Source organism: Gossypium hirsutum, chromosome D10 (genome assembly GCF_007990345.1).
Source record: "Gossypium hirsutum isolate 1008001.06 chromosome D10, Gossypium_hirsutum_v2.1, whole genome shotgun sequence".
Taxonomy (NCBI): Eukaryota; Viridiplantae; Streptophyta; class Magnoliopsida; order Malvales; family Malvaceae; genus Gossypium; species Gossypium hirsutum.
In genome coordinates this window covers 27,998,257-28,016,156 of record NC_053446.1, presented here as the reverse complement: position 1 = coordinate 28,016,156, position 17,900 = coordinate 27,998,257, and the positions used below count along the sequence as shown (strand labels likewise).

Sequence of the window (17,900 nt, the reverse complement as noted above, 5' to 3'; positions counted from 1 at the left end):
AGGGGGAAATTTATGATGAATTAAGTTGGAAGCTATTATAATGTACTTGTACATTCGGGTATGGGATGAAAATATATGAGATGGCTATAATTAGCCTTGAGATTCGGCTCTTGTATATATATATATATGCACATGATGTATTGGTATGATACAAATATATATCACCCCAAAGTATATGTTTATATATGGTGGTGGTTTAGTTATGGACTAAATGATGGATGCATATTGAGTTATAATATGTAATGCATTAGTTAGTAAAATGTATGTCATTTATATGTGGTACTAAGAATATAATTTGGCCTCAAAGTAGACATGCATATTCGGCCACATGAGATGGATTGGCGTTGCATGAATTCGGTTAGAGGCAAACATATTGATGCCTATATCTTGGTTAGGACAATCGGCTAAAGGGGAGTGTGGGTTAATATGTTGAGTTGATGCATGATTTCACATGTATGTGACTTTAAAGTCTAATGTATAAATATGGGCTAAGTGCCTTATGTTCCTCTTTTCGATGCTCAAATGATTAAATCAATTTATTTGTTTAATTAAGCTCAAGAGCAAAGGGGAAATAAATCCGATAAAGGGAAGGAAAAAGTGGTCGAATAGCCATCGGAATCGTTCGACGACATCCGAGGTAAGTTCTTGAGTAAGAGAGCTTAAATTATGATGTGATTAGATCATGTTTTAAGCAAATTAAAATCATGCTCTTTGTGTGGCTATTGAGCCGAATTTGCAAGAATGATAAATGTCTTGTGTTTGAGTTTTGCTAACGAAAATGAAATACGAATGGGCCATGATTTATTGTTAAATGTGCATGGTTATTTGAATGATGTCCGGGCTAAGTCCCGAAGGCTTGTGCTAAGTGACAATATCCGGACTAAGATCCGAAGGCATTTGTGCGAGATACTAATTCCGGGCTAAGCCCGAAGGCATTTGTGCGAGATACTAATTCCGGGCTAAGCCCGAAGGCATTTGTGCGAGTTACTAAATCCGGGTTAAGTCCCGAAGGCATTCGTGCGAATTACTATAACCGGGCTATGTCCCGAAGGCATTTGAACGAGGAGCTATATCCGGTTAAATTCCGAAGGTACGTGATTTGGGAATGAATGAACTTGCTGTAAAATTCCAGTTAATACTCTCGAAACATCCCAACATTGAGGTATGTTTCGTATGTGCTTGAATTTAGTTGAGCCCTTACAAATAAGTATTCGCTCAGTTGATAAACGAGCTACCGGCCTTTGGCTGAGTTGATCTTTTGTGTATGTACATAAGGGTTGATAATGTGAAGCAAGTACGATATCGTAAATTTGTGCATATGAAATTATCCGTTTAGCTATATGAATGCTATACTTTTGTTGTGCTGGAATTCATTGCTCAAAACTTACTAAGCATAAATTGCTTACTCCGTTTCATTGCTCCTCTGTTTTATAGATTTGGTTCTCCAGCTATCGGACTCGGGATCTTGAGGTCAAAGTCGCCCACACTATCAAAGCCCCCTTTTGGTACAATTTTGGTTGAACTTCGAAATGGCATGTATAGGACTACCCGTTTGTTGTGGGTCGTGGACCCTTTGGACTTGTATAATTTTGGATAGCCATGCGAAAATGGCTTATATGTGTTTGAGTATATTGTTATAATCATTTGGTGTGGATATGCTTGACAAGGATTGGCCATGAGGATGGTTAATCACTATCATAAATTGTGCTATTTATGCAAAAAGGGCTAGTTGAATCATGGAAACCATGAAATAGGTAAAGTCTACCTTAAAGGCAGATGCTGACAGCAGCAGTGATGTAGATTTGGAAAATCACTAAAAATAGTAGGAATGGAATTAAATAGTGAATAAATTATTTAAACAAACCTTGATGAATCTACTTTCATAGGAAAGTAACGAAACAATCATACGGACAGTATGTTAAGAGATATTAAGGTTCTCGTGAGACAGGGCCAGAACTGTTTCTGGATTCCCTGTTCCGACTTTGAAAATTCATTATAAATTAACCAGAGATAATTATGAGTCATACCATATATGTATAGATTTCTCTCTGAGTCTAGTTTCTATAGAAACAAACGGCATCAGTATTGGAGCCCTGTACAAGGAGATATCCAAGTCGTAATGCACAAAGGTCTGGATAGTCGATCCCTGTAACATGGGAGGCTTTGACTAATAAACTGTACTAATTGGCCCGACCAAAAATTCTAGAAAAAAATATGTAGATTGGAATATGAGTCTAGTTTCAGGGAAAAATCACGAAACTGATTTTCGAGTTGTGAAACTCAAGATATGATTTTTAAAGCGACTAGTATGCAGATTGGCAGTGTCTGGGAAATATTTTTTTATAAGGGGTTTAAAGTCTGTTAACACCTCGTGTTCGACTCCGGTGTCGGTCTCGGGTTCGGGGTGTTACAGTTTAACTAATACTAAGCAGTATTACGTAGTCGAATCGTAGTATAAAAAAACTTGTATTAGTAGATGAACCTAAACATGTCCTTAGTCTAATCGAGAATGAGCAAATCGATTGAAAAACTAATATGTCATCTATCAAGTCCAATTGGGGAGATGCCTTGTCTTAGGCATCGGAGCGGATGACTCCCCAAAGATAAAGGCATAGATGTGACTGACTTGACTAATAATACATTGGACACGACCTAAGTAGAATAGTTTCTGAACCCGTTTATGAATTTATTCACTTGTGATGGTCATAATGTGACATACCTAAATCCTGAGTGGATGGTGGACTATGTATGCATGACTCATACACTTTGATTTAAGTAAAAGTCTGAGTTCAAATAAATGAGGAACTGAAAACTAGTGCGTTGGGTGTACGACTACTGTAGTTTGCAGCGTCATTTACAATAGTGGAATTCATAACCCAAAACATGAGTAAATGATATCCTCTCATTGGCACTACATGGTTAATGAAAAATAAACGTGGCTAACGGTCGTCCGTCTTTGTGATGGATGACTTGATATTTATTTGATAATGATTGACTTTTCATGAAGAAAGATGTAATGGTTTCCATGAGATAAAATAGGATCAGATTGGGAGAACGGATATTATCCTAAAGAGATCAAAGATATCCTATGAGGGTAACACACTTATGACAAGGTCAATGGACGAGCACTGAGTAGTTGCTTTCGTAATGGTATGTCGTTGGGGAGAGCTTAGTTACAAAACTATAGTGGAATGACTTCATGACTAAATAAGTTTATAATTAATAGGTGAAAAGCTAGAACTTAATTATAGATCATTTGAGCCTCAACCATATATGTCCAATCGGTCTCTCCGCTCGTTAAAACCATAATGAATTGCATGTTTGAATAGAAATAAATGGAATGGATAGGAAAAGAGAAACATGAAACATTTATGAAGGATTATGGTTTTCTTCGAAATGAAGAAATGGAATCATTTGGAAATTAATGTAGGTTTCCATAAATGGAAATGTAAATGAAAATAGAAATGGAAATAATTCATTTGAAATCCTATATAGATTACTTAAAAAATGATTGGAAGAATAAGTTTATGTTTTTCGACTGTTTTGAATCTTGAAAATCAAAATAAACCATTTGGTCATAGTGAACATGTTTAGTTGTGAAATATTGAACATATTTTATTAAAATTTTACTAGGGGTAAAATTGTCAAAGTTTTACAAAGATAAAATTGTCAAAATTTTGTTGATGGTAAAGTAGGGATGATAAATTTTTTTTATATATAAATATTAAAGTTTATTTTGGGAAATAGAAAAATTGAATTGGGTTGGATCACATTACAGAGTACTAGGTTAAAAAGGCCTAGGAAGTACTTGTAATTGGAGCCGATGTGAGAGAGGCCCAAAAACCCCTCTTGAACATGAAGGGGGCGACAACTCTAGTAGGAATACTAGGGTGTGCCGTCCACCCTAGTTCTATTCTAAGTAGGATGTTGTTTTCTATTTGAAATAAACCACTACAACTCAACAAGGGTTCTACCTTCTCTTCCTATAAATATATGGCAACAGAAGAGCTATTAACAAAAAAAATTAGAGAGATTGTTATTCTGCCGAAAAATATAGAGAATTTATTCTCAAATATTACATATATTTTTCCTGAATAACAATGCTATTGGTTTCTATTAAAAAGAGAGAATTTTTGTTTTCACCCCAAAAGGAGAGAAAAATTTTTCTAGTTTTGTGTTTCGATTCAATTGGTTAGAAACTACACTAGGAGAAGTTCATGGTACGAAAATAGCAAAGAAGATCATTTTGGTTGAAAGCTAGGAACAACGAATGCCCACTAAGCTGAATACATGGTAAGAATTCGGTTAAGATTAATTGTTATAAATATCACAAATCTGGTCGATTTTCAAAATTTTAATTTTTCGTTGTGCAAGAAAACCGTTTTCAAACTGGATTTTTTCCAATGATTGGTATCAGAGTGTCAGGTTGTGCTATATTTATGGTGTAAACTAAGATCAAATATCTCTTTTCATCTTGTTTGATTAATATTTGATAAGATGTGGCATTCTTGTAATTATTTGCATGTTTAGGGGAATGTATGTGAATGAATGCAATATTATATATATTTGTTAAGGTTGTGGTTCATAGGAAATAGACCGTGGACTATCATCTCCGCGTAGTATTATTTTTTATTTATAGAATTCTTGTGAGCTGGAAATGGGCATAGGACATAAATGAACTTTTTCCAAAAAGGAGTCCATGACGAGGAAAAGATGGAGCAATGGCGGTCAAAGATACAGTTAATACCTTGTGGTGAAAAACTAAGAATTTTTTTGTTTTTAATTTATTTTGTAGAAATAGAACCGTGAAAACCTTGACTGACAATTTTATTTTATTACACATCTCTTTATATATTTGTTTATTAATAATTTATGATATAATTGTGATATATATGTATGAGATGATTCATAGTTGATCTATTAAAGATAAAAAGTGTGATAATGAGAAAATAAATGTGTTGTATTATTCCATTCACTTCTTTATGTTATTCGATTACTGTGAGAAGTGTGGTAATGAGAAGATGCATGTCTAGGATTGGATTTGGCAAGGAAAGACTTGGTTTTTAAGTGGTCAAATATGACTCACCTCCCTTTCCTAAGAACCTACTTGGTGCATGATTCTCATTCACTTATTCAGTTTTTCCCTTAAAAGAAAAACTATGAAGAATCAAAATTGTTTGATTGAATCTTGTGAATAATTAAATGTGAATATTATAAAATTTTCATAGCATGTCATGTATATATGAGATAAGTATGCCATATAGTTTAGGAAAAAAATGCCACGTGTACTTGTCATGCATATATTGATCATACATGATTGAAACCAGAAATTATAAAAACTTTGCATGTTTTTTAAAATATTGAGTGAAAGAAGGTCCCTAAACAAGACCTACGGCTCTCCATAAATGGTCTCTTGTGATGGCATGGCAAGTGCACTACCCCCACGGTAGGATTGGTATGTGGATTTCACTGAGGAAATTTCCTAAAAGCAAGAAGAATTCTCTTGTGATCAAATGATAATTGGATTGGCCCTTGTGGTAGGCATTATGATGTGATAGGTTAAGAAATTCTATCTTTAAAAGGGGGCAACTAGTCAAAGCATGCTACTCGGGTTCTTGCATTTTAATTTACATTTGTGGATAGAGAATTCTCATTTGTGGTGCATGATGCGATAGGTGTTGAGTTGATGGTTAGTGTTGAGTTGATGGTTATACACTTAAGATCTTCTAGTTAAGTAACTCTCTACGGAGCTCTACTTAAGTTACAATGATGGTCAAACGTTACAAGATTATTAATACGTGTGAATGCCTAAGGAATTAGGTTTATGTACTAATTGGATGGAAATCCATGTTCTTACTAGTTGATCATGACCACCCCATGGTAGCTTGATTCAATGGGTGTGGGAGTCATCGTTACAATAACTTACAAGTGTTTTCAAGGTTTAATGTAAACCGCATGCATCATCTTAATGCATATCGTAATTGTCGCATCCCAAAAGTCGGGGTTAGTAGAATCAGGTTTGTGAATCAAGAGAGAGTGGTCATGCCATAATTTTTTAGATTATCTGTGTGTTTTTAAGAAATAAATAAGGTATTGGTTTGTTGGTTAAGAGTTAGTGAAATGTTCCTTGAAACCTAAGTTCAAAACCCTTCTCTCTTATCATTTTTATTGTTTTGCAAATATTGTATCAAACCCTAGTATGTGACATGCTTTGTTTCAAAAATAAATATTGCAAAATTATTTCAAGAATGAAAAAATAGCCCAGTGGTTAAAAAAATATGAGAAAACATGGAAATTAGAATAAGGTCCCAAGTTTGATTCCATTCCCTTGCAAAATAGCTTAATTTTTGCTAAAATTTCACATTCTCCTTATTTTATGCCACCTAAGCCTTGAACCCTAGGTATAAATACAACATTTTCTTTTATTTTTCAGCCTTTAATTAAAATTTTCCCTACCCTATTCATTCACCCTCTTCCTCTCCTCTCCTATTTTCTTTTTAATTTTTTCTTTTCAATTTTCTTTCTTTCTTCTCTTGTGTGCCGTCGCCCAAGCCACTAAGATTCACCATCAATTTCTCTTCTTCTTGCAATGGGTTCTTGCACCATTATTTTCTTCTTATTGCTATCATTTGATCATAAAATTTCCTGCCGTAAATTAGAAATTTTAGGACCCAAGATCGACCTCCATTGATGCCCCAAAAGAACTCCATTGTCGCCCCTATTTTATTGCTTTAGTAAGTGTCATTTTCTTTCATTTTTCTTGATGGATCTTTCAATAAAATAACCAATTTCCTAGATCTGGAATTGGGATTATTTTTAAATATTTAATGGGTATTTTTCCAGCCTTTAAAGTGATTTGAATTGTGGTTTTAAATCAGCCCTGATTTTGCCACCATTAGTGGTGGTGCTTCGCGTCTAGAGGTACAAAAGGGGCTGTTGTTTCTTTAATTTTTTCCATATATTTTCCAACCATATCTTGGATTCTTGAACCCTTCCTAATAAGTCTTTAATCATGTGTAATTTAGTAAAAATCAATCTTGATCAATCGGTGTCTCAGATCTGACAATTCGGGAAGCTTGTGTTTGATTATGGGCTAGTGTGTAGTTTCAATTTGGATGTTTGGTAAAATTTTAATTGATTGAATTAAATATTTTAATATTATATTAGCTACTTATTTTTTAATATTTATATGTGTTAGGCGTCGACTTAAATGCCCAAAATCAATAGTGAAACTGATAGACGTTCACACGTGCGATTCACATCAAACCAGTGTAAGAAATAGCTAGTTTGGATCTAAAAAATCGATATAATTGTAACTATTGGATTGAATTCATAAGAGGTATATTTGGGGTTTTTTCGGTGGTATATTAATTTAGTTAAATGATGGTTTTTAATTTAGGTTCGTTTTAAAGTCTTAAGGAGAAATCGCGAGATTTACAAGTGTGCTGCAGTAGAGCGTAATTAAGGTGTGGATCCTATCTGGTTAACTTGAGTGTTTTAATATTATTTTTAAATGATATAATTGAGGAGTAATCTTGCTTTTTAGGCTTGGCTTAGTAGCTAAGTAATTAAATTGCAAGTGGCCGAACCAGGTACGTTTCGAGCCCTGACTGTTTGGCATGTTAGCAAAAATGTGAGAATGAATGAATAATTGTGTGATTGATATTGCTGTGGATGATTAGTTGATATAATGTATGTTGGTTGTACTATATCATGATTTTGAATGAGAATAAGGCTTACAAATGATATATTTGTATGAATAATTTGCTATGAATTATTTGAAAGGCTGTTATACATGCACTCAGAAAAGTATTGTAAGTTTATATGAGATTGTGATATGTTGAATGACACCATCTGAATGGTGAATTGAAAGTTGGATAAATGATCCTATTTGCTGAAAGTATTTGATAATATAAGAGTGTGTTGATCATGCCAAAGAAATGTGAAAGTATTGAATTCATGACTATGTATGAGATTGTATGACATCTTGCATGCGCATTGGGGTGGGATTGTTATGGTAGTTGACGGATGGTTTTCTATGGAGATTCAGTGACATATTATGTCCGCATTTATTCGTGGTCAATGCATTGGATCGAGAGTACTATGGAGATTGGAGATTTTATCGCATTTATTTATTAAATGGCAGATTTTTTACTATTATGTTTATTCGGTGGTTTTACCACATCAAGTTTTTCTCACATTTTTTGGAGTTTGGCAGGTAGGTTTTAGAGAACTCGTGGTGTGTAGCAGGTGGTTTGGGTAGTAACTTTTGCATTGCATCATTTGCATCACCCCATGCTCATACACCATTTGACATCGATTTGATAATGACTATGTAATGATATGAAATTCTAATTAGGGGTGAGCGCTATATCATATAGAATGAAAATTTTTTGAGTTAATCGAATTGACGGATAATATTTATCATCCTAACTCATTTTGAAATTTTATCGAATCGAGTCGAGTAAGATGAAATTCAAATCGAATCGGATCGAATATATTTGTTCAAGTTAAATTAAAAAATGATTTTGGTTTTTTTTATTTTTATGTAATATTTTTTTAAAATATTTTTCTTTAAAGTTTTTAAAAATGATCATTGAAAGAAAAATTGAAGTAAACAAATAAAAGCAACAGATTAAAAAAGAATTAGAGGATTTTGATTTTTGGAGGTAAAGGGGGAGAAATAAAATATTTATAGGGGATTTTGATTTTTGGGAGTAAAAGGGGGAGGAAGGTAAAAACATTTGAAGGTAAGGAGGACAAAAAAATTTGTCGAGGGATTTGATTTTTAGGGTGAAAGAGGAGGGAAAGTAAAAAAAAATTGAAGAGAAAGGGAAAGTAAAGAAAAATTGAAGAGAAGAGTTGGTGGGGGCAGAAACCGAGGGGTAAGGGATAGTTTAATATTCGATTTATTAGAATTATTTGAGTTATTCGAATTTGAATTCGAAAACTCAACTCAATAAAAACTCGAAATTCAAAAAAAATTCAAGTTGACTTGATTAACTCAATTAATTCGAATAACTCGATTCGAATAATTTGAAATTCAATTTTTTTTAGTCGAATCAAATTTTGCGCAACCCTAATTCCAATAATGGTTGTGTTCTTCTGTTAATGCTAATATGTTTCACTGTATTTTATATTTATGTCTGTTTAAATAACTGTTTGACTTACACTGACCTTTTATAAGCTCACTCTCCCATAGTGTTTAACTTTTTAGGCAAACCTCGAAACTAGACCGAACCTGACATACGAAGAATAACCTTGGACCTCAGACTATTTTTAATAAGTCTTATTAAATCTCTATTGGTTTTGGTTTGTAATTTTTAATTACTTTTGGTTTGTGGTTTGGTAACTTTTCATTCGGGGATTTTTGCATGCATGGATTATTAAAGCATAACAACCAGAAAACGCATGATAACTGGCTTAAGTAAAAGTTGACATTGTTCCCTAATCTCCCTGCATTGTAAAGAAATCATTTTTGAAAAAAATCGATAAGGTAACTAGATTTCTAAAATGACATGAATAATGGTTTTTCCGCTGCATTAGTTAACATAAAGTTGCTTTACAAGCAAAGCAACGAAGAAATGGTCTTTCTAGAACAAAACTGTCAATAATAAAATGAATCTGAAGTTCAAATGACCTAACAAATGAAATTTTTTAAACTAACTCAAAGTACAACTACGGTTTTTCTCTAAAATGATTTTATTTAAGGTCTTTAAAAGTAACGTAAGTTAGCTTAGCCATTTCGATGACTAATGTAGCCTTTTCAATCTAGCCATAACATTTAGGCCGGGTTAGGGAGATTACAGTAATGTTGAAAATTTTTTTCAAACATTTGCTTAATACAAAGATATTAATATATGATTGTTTTAATTTTCTGTTTGAAAGGGGCACCAACTCCCTTATTAACATACTCACTAAAAACAAGTTGAACGGAAACAACTATAAGGAAAGGAAAAGGAACTTCATAATTTTCATGGGCTATGAGAAACTTAAAACAGTTCTTGATACTAAGTGTCATCTGGCCACTCAAGCTGAGGCTAGAAAACACTGGGAAGAGTTTGATGAGATAGCTCATTGTTATATGCTGGCAAGCATGACCAACACCATGCATAAGCAACTAAAGAGCTGTAAGACTACTAAAGAGATTTTAGATAAGCTAGAAGACATGTTCGGAGGCCAAGCTACATTGGCTCGACAGTCTGCTATAACTAGTTTAATGAATATCCAACAAAAGCCCGACACTCCAGCCAAAGATCATATTATCACTTTTATGGGTTACTTTGTCGAGGTCACAAACAATGAGGCCAATTTGGATCCAAACACCCAAATAGAGATGGTGTTCAAAAGCTTGTCTAAGGATTTTGTTGGTTTTTGGGCCGTATATATCCTTGGCAACAAAAACTTGATGCTTACACAACTAATGAAAGAGTTACAATCCTATGAGTTGATGTTAAGCATCGGTCAGCCGATCCGAAGAGTTGAAGCGAATATTAGTCGTCACTTATTCCTGAAGAAGGAAAATAAAGAGTGCTAAGAAAGGCAAAGCTGTGGTCTTTGGGCCACCACAAGTGGAAAGGATGATAACCAGAAAGCCAAAAGACTTATCTAAGTCTAAATGCTTCTTTTACAACAAGAAAGGACACTTTAAGGTAAACTATAAAGAGTGGAAAGAATATCGAGCTACCAAATGCAAATGTTTGAAACTCTTGAAAATAGAACATTGTTAAGTGGAAGACTTAATAAACCAGCAGGTCATTAATTCGGGAGCCACTAATCATGTTTGAGTTTCTTTACAAAGGTTCGAGGAGACGAAAGATCTTAGATAAAAGAGCTTATCGTTGTGAACCAAGAACGAAACAAGTGTGGCAACTGAAGCAGTGGGAGATGTACATTTTTATTTTGATAATTTTAGGAATATTATTAAAGAGACATTTAATATGTAAGAAGTTTCAAAAGAAACTTAATTTTCGTTGTAAGTTTACATAAAGACAGCTTGACCGTAACTTTTAATAGTGGAATTTCACTATTTAGAAATCGTAATTTTATCTGTAATGGATGGATGCCAAATAATCTCTATTGTATCAAACCAAAGATGTACACACTGCTTAAGACTAAATAATCGAATAAAAGACTTAAAACTTCTCACTCTAATGAGGCGTACCTTTGACATTTGATACTTGGTCATATTAATCGAGAAAGAATCACTAGACTTGTGAAAGAAAAATCTTATGTTCACTTAAAGAAGTTGATCTTCCACAATTTGAATCTTGCTTGAAAGATAAGATGACTAAGTGATCTTTTAATGCAAAAGGAACGAGGGTCGAAAAACCCCTAGAGCTTATGCAGACTAATGTATGTGGCCCCATGAGCGTTAGTGCAAGAGGTGATTATGATTATTATGTAACTTTTATTGATGTCTATTCCATATATAAGTATGTATACCTAATGCACCGCAGGAGTGCAACATTTGATAAATTCAAATAGTTTTGTCCAAAAGTGGAGAAACAACTACGTTTACCCATAAAGGCACTTTATTCTGATCGAGGTGGGGAATATTTATCTAATGAGTTCTTAGGGTACCTTATAGAGAATCGGATTATATCTCAATTAACCGCGTCGGGCACTCCACAACAGAACGTCGTGAAAAAGAGAAGAAATCGAACGTTGTTAGACATGATACATTCAATGTTAAGTTGTTCGAAGTTGTCAATCTCTTTTTGGGGATACACTGTATAAACGACTTGCTATATTCTGAATGATGTTCCAACTAAGGCAGTATAAAAAACCCTATATGAATTGTGGCATGGCAGGAAGTTGAATCTTAATCATTTTAGGATTTAGGGATGCTCGACCTACGTATTGGATAAAAATATGAGGAAGTTGGACTCACGAACAGAATTATGCATGTTTGTAGAATATCCAAAAGGAACAAAGGGTACTTTGTTTTATAACTCAAAAGAGAAAATTGTTATAGTCTTAACTCATGTTACTTTCCTTGAAGAAAATTACATGAATGACTTCAAACCTCGGAGTAAAGAGATACTCGATAAGCTTTCGGGAAATATACGAAATCCTATAGAAACTGTTCCAGAACTAACTCCTAATAATAGACCAACAAACGATCAGCAACATAGGGAGCCTCATCGAAGTGGGAGCAACGTAGAGATACTTGTAGGCATGAGTACTTCTAATCTGGCAGAAGTGTTTTTAACACTGAGTCTGCCGAAGAGGAAGATGATGACCCACTCTATAACAACCTATTTTTAGTGATGTTAGAAATAGTGGTTTTAGGACCATGATTCTGATATGTGAATTAATATTTTAATATTTATTTAATTTTTACGAGTATTTATTAGGGTCGTATTAAATTTTCGTTAAGAAATTTTAATGTTTTGTTAGTTAATTTAATAAAAAGGACTAAATTGTAGAGGTTGTAAAAGTGAGTTTCTATTAGTTAAAGGAGTTAAATGGTTAAAGAAATATATACTAAAATACTTAAATGGTAATAATACCATATTTTAAGTTAGTGTATGTTGGTAGATTGGTTTTTGTGTAAAATTTGATGATTTTAAATGATACATTTGTAATTTAGTACTTAAATTAAAAGAATAAACAAAAAAAAGGTAAAAAAAAAAAACTAGCATCTTCCTTAATTTGTTTTGCCATAACTAATTTCACCATTAGAGAAGGAAGAAATTTTCAGCCAAGCTTTAGTCCTTTGCATGGTATGCATTTTTTATCTGTTTTTAGTGATTTTTATGTTTTTAAGCTCGTATTAACTTAATCTAGCTAGCTTGAGGGTCAATTTGTAAAATTTTTAAATATTTAGGGGATTTCCATGAATAATTTACATGTGTTTGTGAATTTGGTTGATAGAATATTAAGTTTGATTGAGGAATAAGCTTATTTTGTTAAGAGATTTTTAGTGATATTGAGTATTAGGGATTAATTTGTTAAAAGAGTAAAATTCATAGGTGTTAATATGAAAATTTGATAAATATAGGCTGTTAGGGAACCCTATGAAAATTGGCTAGCATGAAATTTTATTAATTGTGGCTAAGTTGTTTCAAGTTTAGGGACTAAATTGCATAAAAGTTAAAATGTTAGGGTTAATTTTGTAAATTCACGTTAAAATGGATTATAGGTTTGAATTAGTTATTTTAAGCAAATTGAATTATTTAATTAAGTTAAATTACTATTTAGATCAACAATCGAATCATCCAGACTTGAATCGAGGAAAGGAGAAGATGTTAGATTAATCATCAACTCTACTTTTACCAGCATATTAATTGAGGTAAGTTCCTATTTTATTTTAAAATATTATATTTAAATTTATAAGATTAATTGATAATTTATATATGTATCTATGTATTGATGTTCAAGATTGTCTTGATTTAAGAAAAGAAAAGGACTATGATTGAAATACATCATGGTGTTATACTCAAAATGGAAAAAGACCATGGTTGAAAGATACCATGGCATTACAGCCAATATTTCCAAATCAATGAAAAGGATGAAAAGGATGTTATCCGAAAATCCAAAAAGGATATCAAATGAAAAAGGTTTAAAATGATGTTATCCAAAAAGGACAGCAAATGAAAATGACGTATTTGAAAAGGATATCATTGAATGAACTATTAAGTATATGTTTGTTATGTGATATGGAATGGTTATGAAAATTTCAATGGAAAAAGAAGATGATTGAATGTGTGATTGATGATTTATATATTGAAATCTTATGCATGGTATATTTCATGTTATGATTAATATGTTCTTATATATGTGTATAGTTTCTAACTTGTAAAGTGGTGTGATTAGGAAAAAATGTGCATATAGGGAAAAAATAATGCTTGAATGGTTTAATCATGTAATTATTTATTTGGTAAGTACTTACTAAGCACCAGTGGCTTACATAGTTGTTTTTCTCTGTCTTATAGATATTCAGAAAGCTCAACCGGTTACAATCTTATTGGAGCTCTATCACACTATCCGTCGACCATTTTGATAGTTTTTGGCTATTTTGACGAATGGTTATAAATGGCATGTATAGGAATTTGATGTAATAGGTACTTTAGATTAGTTTGATCATATGGTGTGTTTTGGCTTTACTTGTACCTATTTGTATATATGGTTTTGGTTTGGCTTATTGTTCTGTCATGATTCGATGTAGTAGATTAAACTAGTTTTCACATTTAAGGAGCTTGAATACAAACATTTTTTGTTATGTTTTAATTAAGTTTCTTTAGTTCTATTTACATTCAATAAAATGTACACATTGAGTCTTTTATTAACCTTAAGTGCCGAATGAGACCTAAGGGAAAGCTAATGTACTTCATGAGTGTGCATGAGACCATTAGAAGGAATTTTGGGTCAATATTGGATGCTATGTCGTAACATAGGAGATGCAATGTCGCAACATAGAGAGCAGAATAGTGAAAGCGAGAAACTACCTTCAATGTCGGGACATAGGATAAGGGTGTCGCGACATACCTCTAAATATGGCTACACAGGAAAATACTAGTTGCTATATCACGACACAGGTCCTAGTGTGTAGCAATATCGCCTCTGTGACAAGAATAAAACATGAAGTAGAGGCATTTTGGTCAACACAATCAAACTTTAAGCTCGAGAACGTTAGCTAACTTAAGGTTAAGGATGACGACTACTTGAAGGCTATAAATAGGCCTCTTTAGCACATGTTAAAGACACTGAAGCATTAACCTAGTTTCTTCTATCAAATTTAGTCTTGTTTTATTTCTTTCCTAGGTCTTCATAGTTTTAGTTATTTGTTTTCTTCAAGGGATCTGATTCTAAAGGAGATCATCTCCTATGGATTCACACTATTCATTAATATCAAACAGGCTTTCTTAAAATCTCTATTCAATCCATTCCCTATGATTAATTCTTCCCTTCTTTCCATGTTTATGAAAGCCATGAGGAACTAATCCTTCTATAGGGAACTGGCGAGTGGAGGCATGATCTCTTAACTATTTTGTAGGGTTACTCAATGAATCAACTATTTGGAAAATGAAGAACGTTAAACAAACCCTAAGCCTGACAACCTTGGGAAGTCATCAAGGTGAGAATTAGCCAAAAATTGATATTGCCCATTCGTGAATACCTTTACCCCAAGTTAGTTTGGACTGTGAGGTTGGAATATAAGTAGTTCTTGCTGACTCATTATGTTAGTGGAAGATCGGAAGATCCGGCTAGTGTAGCAACTAGTTGGTTGACAAGGAACCCAAGACGACAATTAATTGGAATTATCGAAGCGAGTTGGTCACCCATCCTTAGATTTGATTTACTTTATTTATCTCCATCTCTTGCAGTTTTAATTTCTTTTTATGATATTTTATTTCATTATTTACAAACCATAAAAATACTTCTTATTTTACTCTCGTACTATAAATCACTTAAAGTATTAGTTAGATCTTTAATTGTTTAGGTGAAGATTGATTTAGTACTCACCTCCCATGGGTACAATCCTCGAAGTACTCACTTACTTTGTTGTAAAATCTATATTAAAACTCAACCCGTATACTTGCTGATACTGCCTCATAACTCTCTATTTTATTGCGGTATTCACACTTTGGACGTTAGTAAGTCTGGAGGTGGTCAAGTTGTTGCGCCGTTGCTGGGGAGGTGACATTACTAGATTGATTTTAATTTTCATATTCCCAAAAGAATATTTAGGAAATTTCTTAGCTATAGATACGCTATTATTTTCTTTTAGTATTACTAATCTATTCTTTCTGGGTTTAGTGTATGACTCACATTAGGGGCACAGTTATTGTAGCAGCCACAGATCCAGAGAAAATAATCTGAAGGAACCGCCGACATGAGCAACATCAGATGCAAGAACAACTACCACTTGTTGTAGTTAACGTACCACGTGACAATCCATTGTTTGGCGACGCTGAAGATAACGCCTGAAGAGATCCACCAACACCACAATTACTTGCAAACGTGCATATGGCTCAGAATGAGGGAAATTTATGGGACTATGCCTTACCAAGTCTAAACATGGTTTAGAAAAGTATATCAAGACCGACGATTACAACTAATAGTTTTGAAATCAAACTGGTGATGATAGAAATGATCCAAAATAATTTGCAATTTAGGGGCACTATGACAGAGGAACCTAATCAACATTTGAAACTGTTTCTTAACTTTATGATATTTTTAAGTATAATGGGGTCACTGATTATTGTATTCATCTTCGGTTGTTCCCCTTTTCTCTGATTGATAAAGTCTTTTCTTGGTTAGACTTGTAGGCTCTAAGATCCATCACAACTTGGGATGAACTTGTTGGAAAATTTTTACAGAAGTTTTTCCCGAGTAGTAATGTAGTCCTATTAAGAAGAGAGATTGTTGTCTTTAGACAGAATGAAGGAGAAATCTTTTATGAGGTGTGGGAATGCTTCAAAATGTTGATTCAAAAATTTCCCCACCACAGATTTCCTGAGTGGATGAGATTGCATATATTTTATAATGGGTTGGATGGAAACTCAAGATCTAGATTAGACGGAGCAGGAGGAGGAGCCCTTATGAATAGGACGTATGAGGATGTGTATGAAATTATTGAAAATATGACATTAAACTCCTTTAAGTGGCCAACAGAATGATTCACATATGGCTAGAAACCCGCTACGGTTAAAGCCATTCAAGAGTATGACAAGTATTAGAAATAGTAGATAGATTCAACTGTATCGAATTTGCTTCTACAATGTCTATGCATGGAGAAGACAAGCCACTCTTCCATTATATTAATAATATTGCTGAGGATATAAATTACATTGGGAATAGGGGTGAAAACCCTTATTCGAATACAGACAATCTTGGCTAGAGAGATCACCCGAAGTTGAGATAGAGAGGAAACTAAGGAAGAGGTCACAGTTCAAATAAAGTTAAAAATACTAACTACCAACCTCCTTACTTGCAAAAACCTTAGGATAGAACCAACCCAAGTAAACATATTGCATGTGGCTAACGTCTACATAGAAATGAGGGAGAGATGCAGTCAATGAGAACAGATGTCAAGCAGATGCAATATGAGTGCACTAACTGAACAAGAACATTGACTAAGCCTGAAGATCAAATGAGCCAATTGATAAGCATGATGGGTGACATTAAAAGACAAATTGGCACGTGTATTCCTAGCAATACAAAGGATAATCCATGAAGGGAAGGTAACGAGCATGTGAAAGCTATAGCACACTAATCGAGCAAGGTACTGAGTAGCCCAGAAATACCTACCCAGGAGGAAACTGTAGATAATATTGATGAACCTCAAGACAATCCCCTAAAAGTGGAAGATGGACCTGAACTAGAAGAGGAAAATGCGCCAACGGCTGAGACAGGAAATGAGACACCTAAAGATGCCAAAATCACAAAAGTCTCATCTCCATCATGATTAGAAGAAAGACAAAAGCGAGACGAGGATGAATTTGTAAGTTTTTTGAAATTTTTTAAAACCTTAAATGTTAACCTACCTTTAATTGAGTTAATTGAGAAGGTTTCCAAGTACTCCATGTTTTTAAAGGAGATGATGGCAATGAGTAAGAAAATCTAGCTACAAGAACAAGTTAATTTAAGTGTTTCCTATAGTGTAATTAGTTTTAGACAAGTATCGCGAAATTTGAAAGACCCGAGCAATTTTACTATTCCCATAGAAATAGGGAGTATTCACTTTAATAGAGCCTTATGCGATTTAGAAGCTAGTATTAATTTAATGCCCCTATCAATTTTTAAAAAACTCGTGTTAGGGAATCTTAAAGAAACTCAAATAATTTTGCAATTATCTGACAGGTCTTTAGTACACCCGAAGGGGGTACTAGAAGATGTGTTAGTCAAGGTGCAAACTTTATTGTTCCTATGGATTTTGTAGTACTTGATTT

The 17,900-nt window shown here is 33.6% G+C and overlaps 1 protein-coding gene and 1 non-coding gene across 2 annotated transcripts; one reads left to right on the top strand and one right to left on the bottom strand.

The window, feature by feature from the left end:
- The first annotated feature begins 9,976 nt into the window (after positions 1 to 9,976).
- Positions 9,977 to 10,537, top strand: LOC107915445 (uncharacterized). Its single transcript, XM_016844606.1, has one exon. The coding sequence runs from the start codon at positions 9,977 to 9,979 to the stop codon at positions 10,535 to 10,537; it is 561 nt and encodes a 186-aa protein (XP_016700095.1).
- Positions 10,538 to 16,351: 5,814 nt separating this feature from the next.
- On the bottom strand, positions 16,352 to 16,462 carry LOC121222788 (small nucleolar RNA R71). Its single transcript, XR_005920159.1, has one exon. It is a non-coding gene; the product is annotated as a small nucleolar RNA R71 (small nucleolar RNA).
- Positions 16,463 to 17,900: the final 1,438 nt, after the last annotated feature.

Bases quoted from the DNA above. Each gene is read 5' to 3' on its own strand.
- LOC107915445 (XM_016844606.1), top strand. From the start codon at position 9,977: ATGGGCTATGAGAAACTTAAAACAGTTCTTGATACTAAGTGTCATCTG.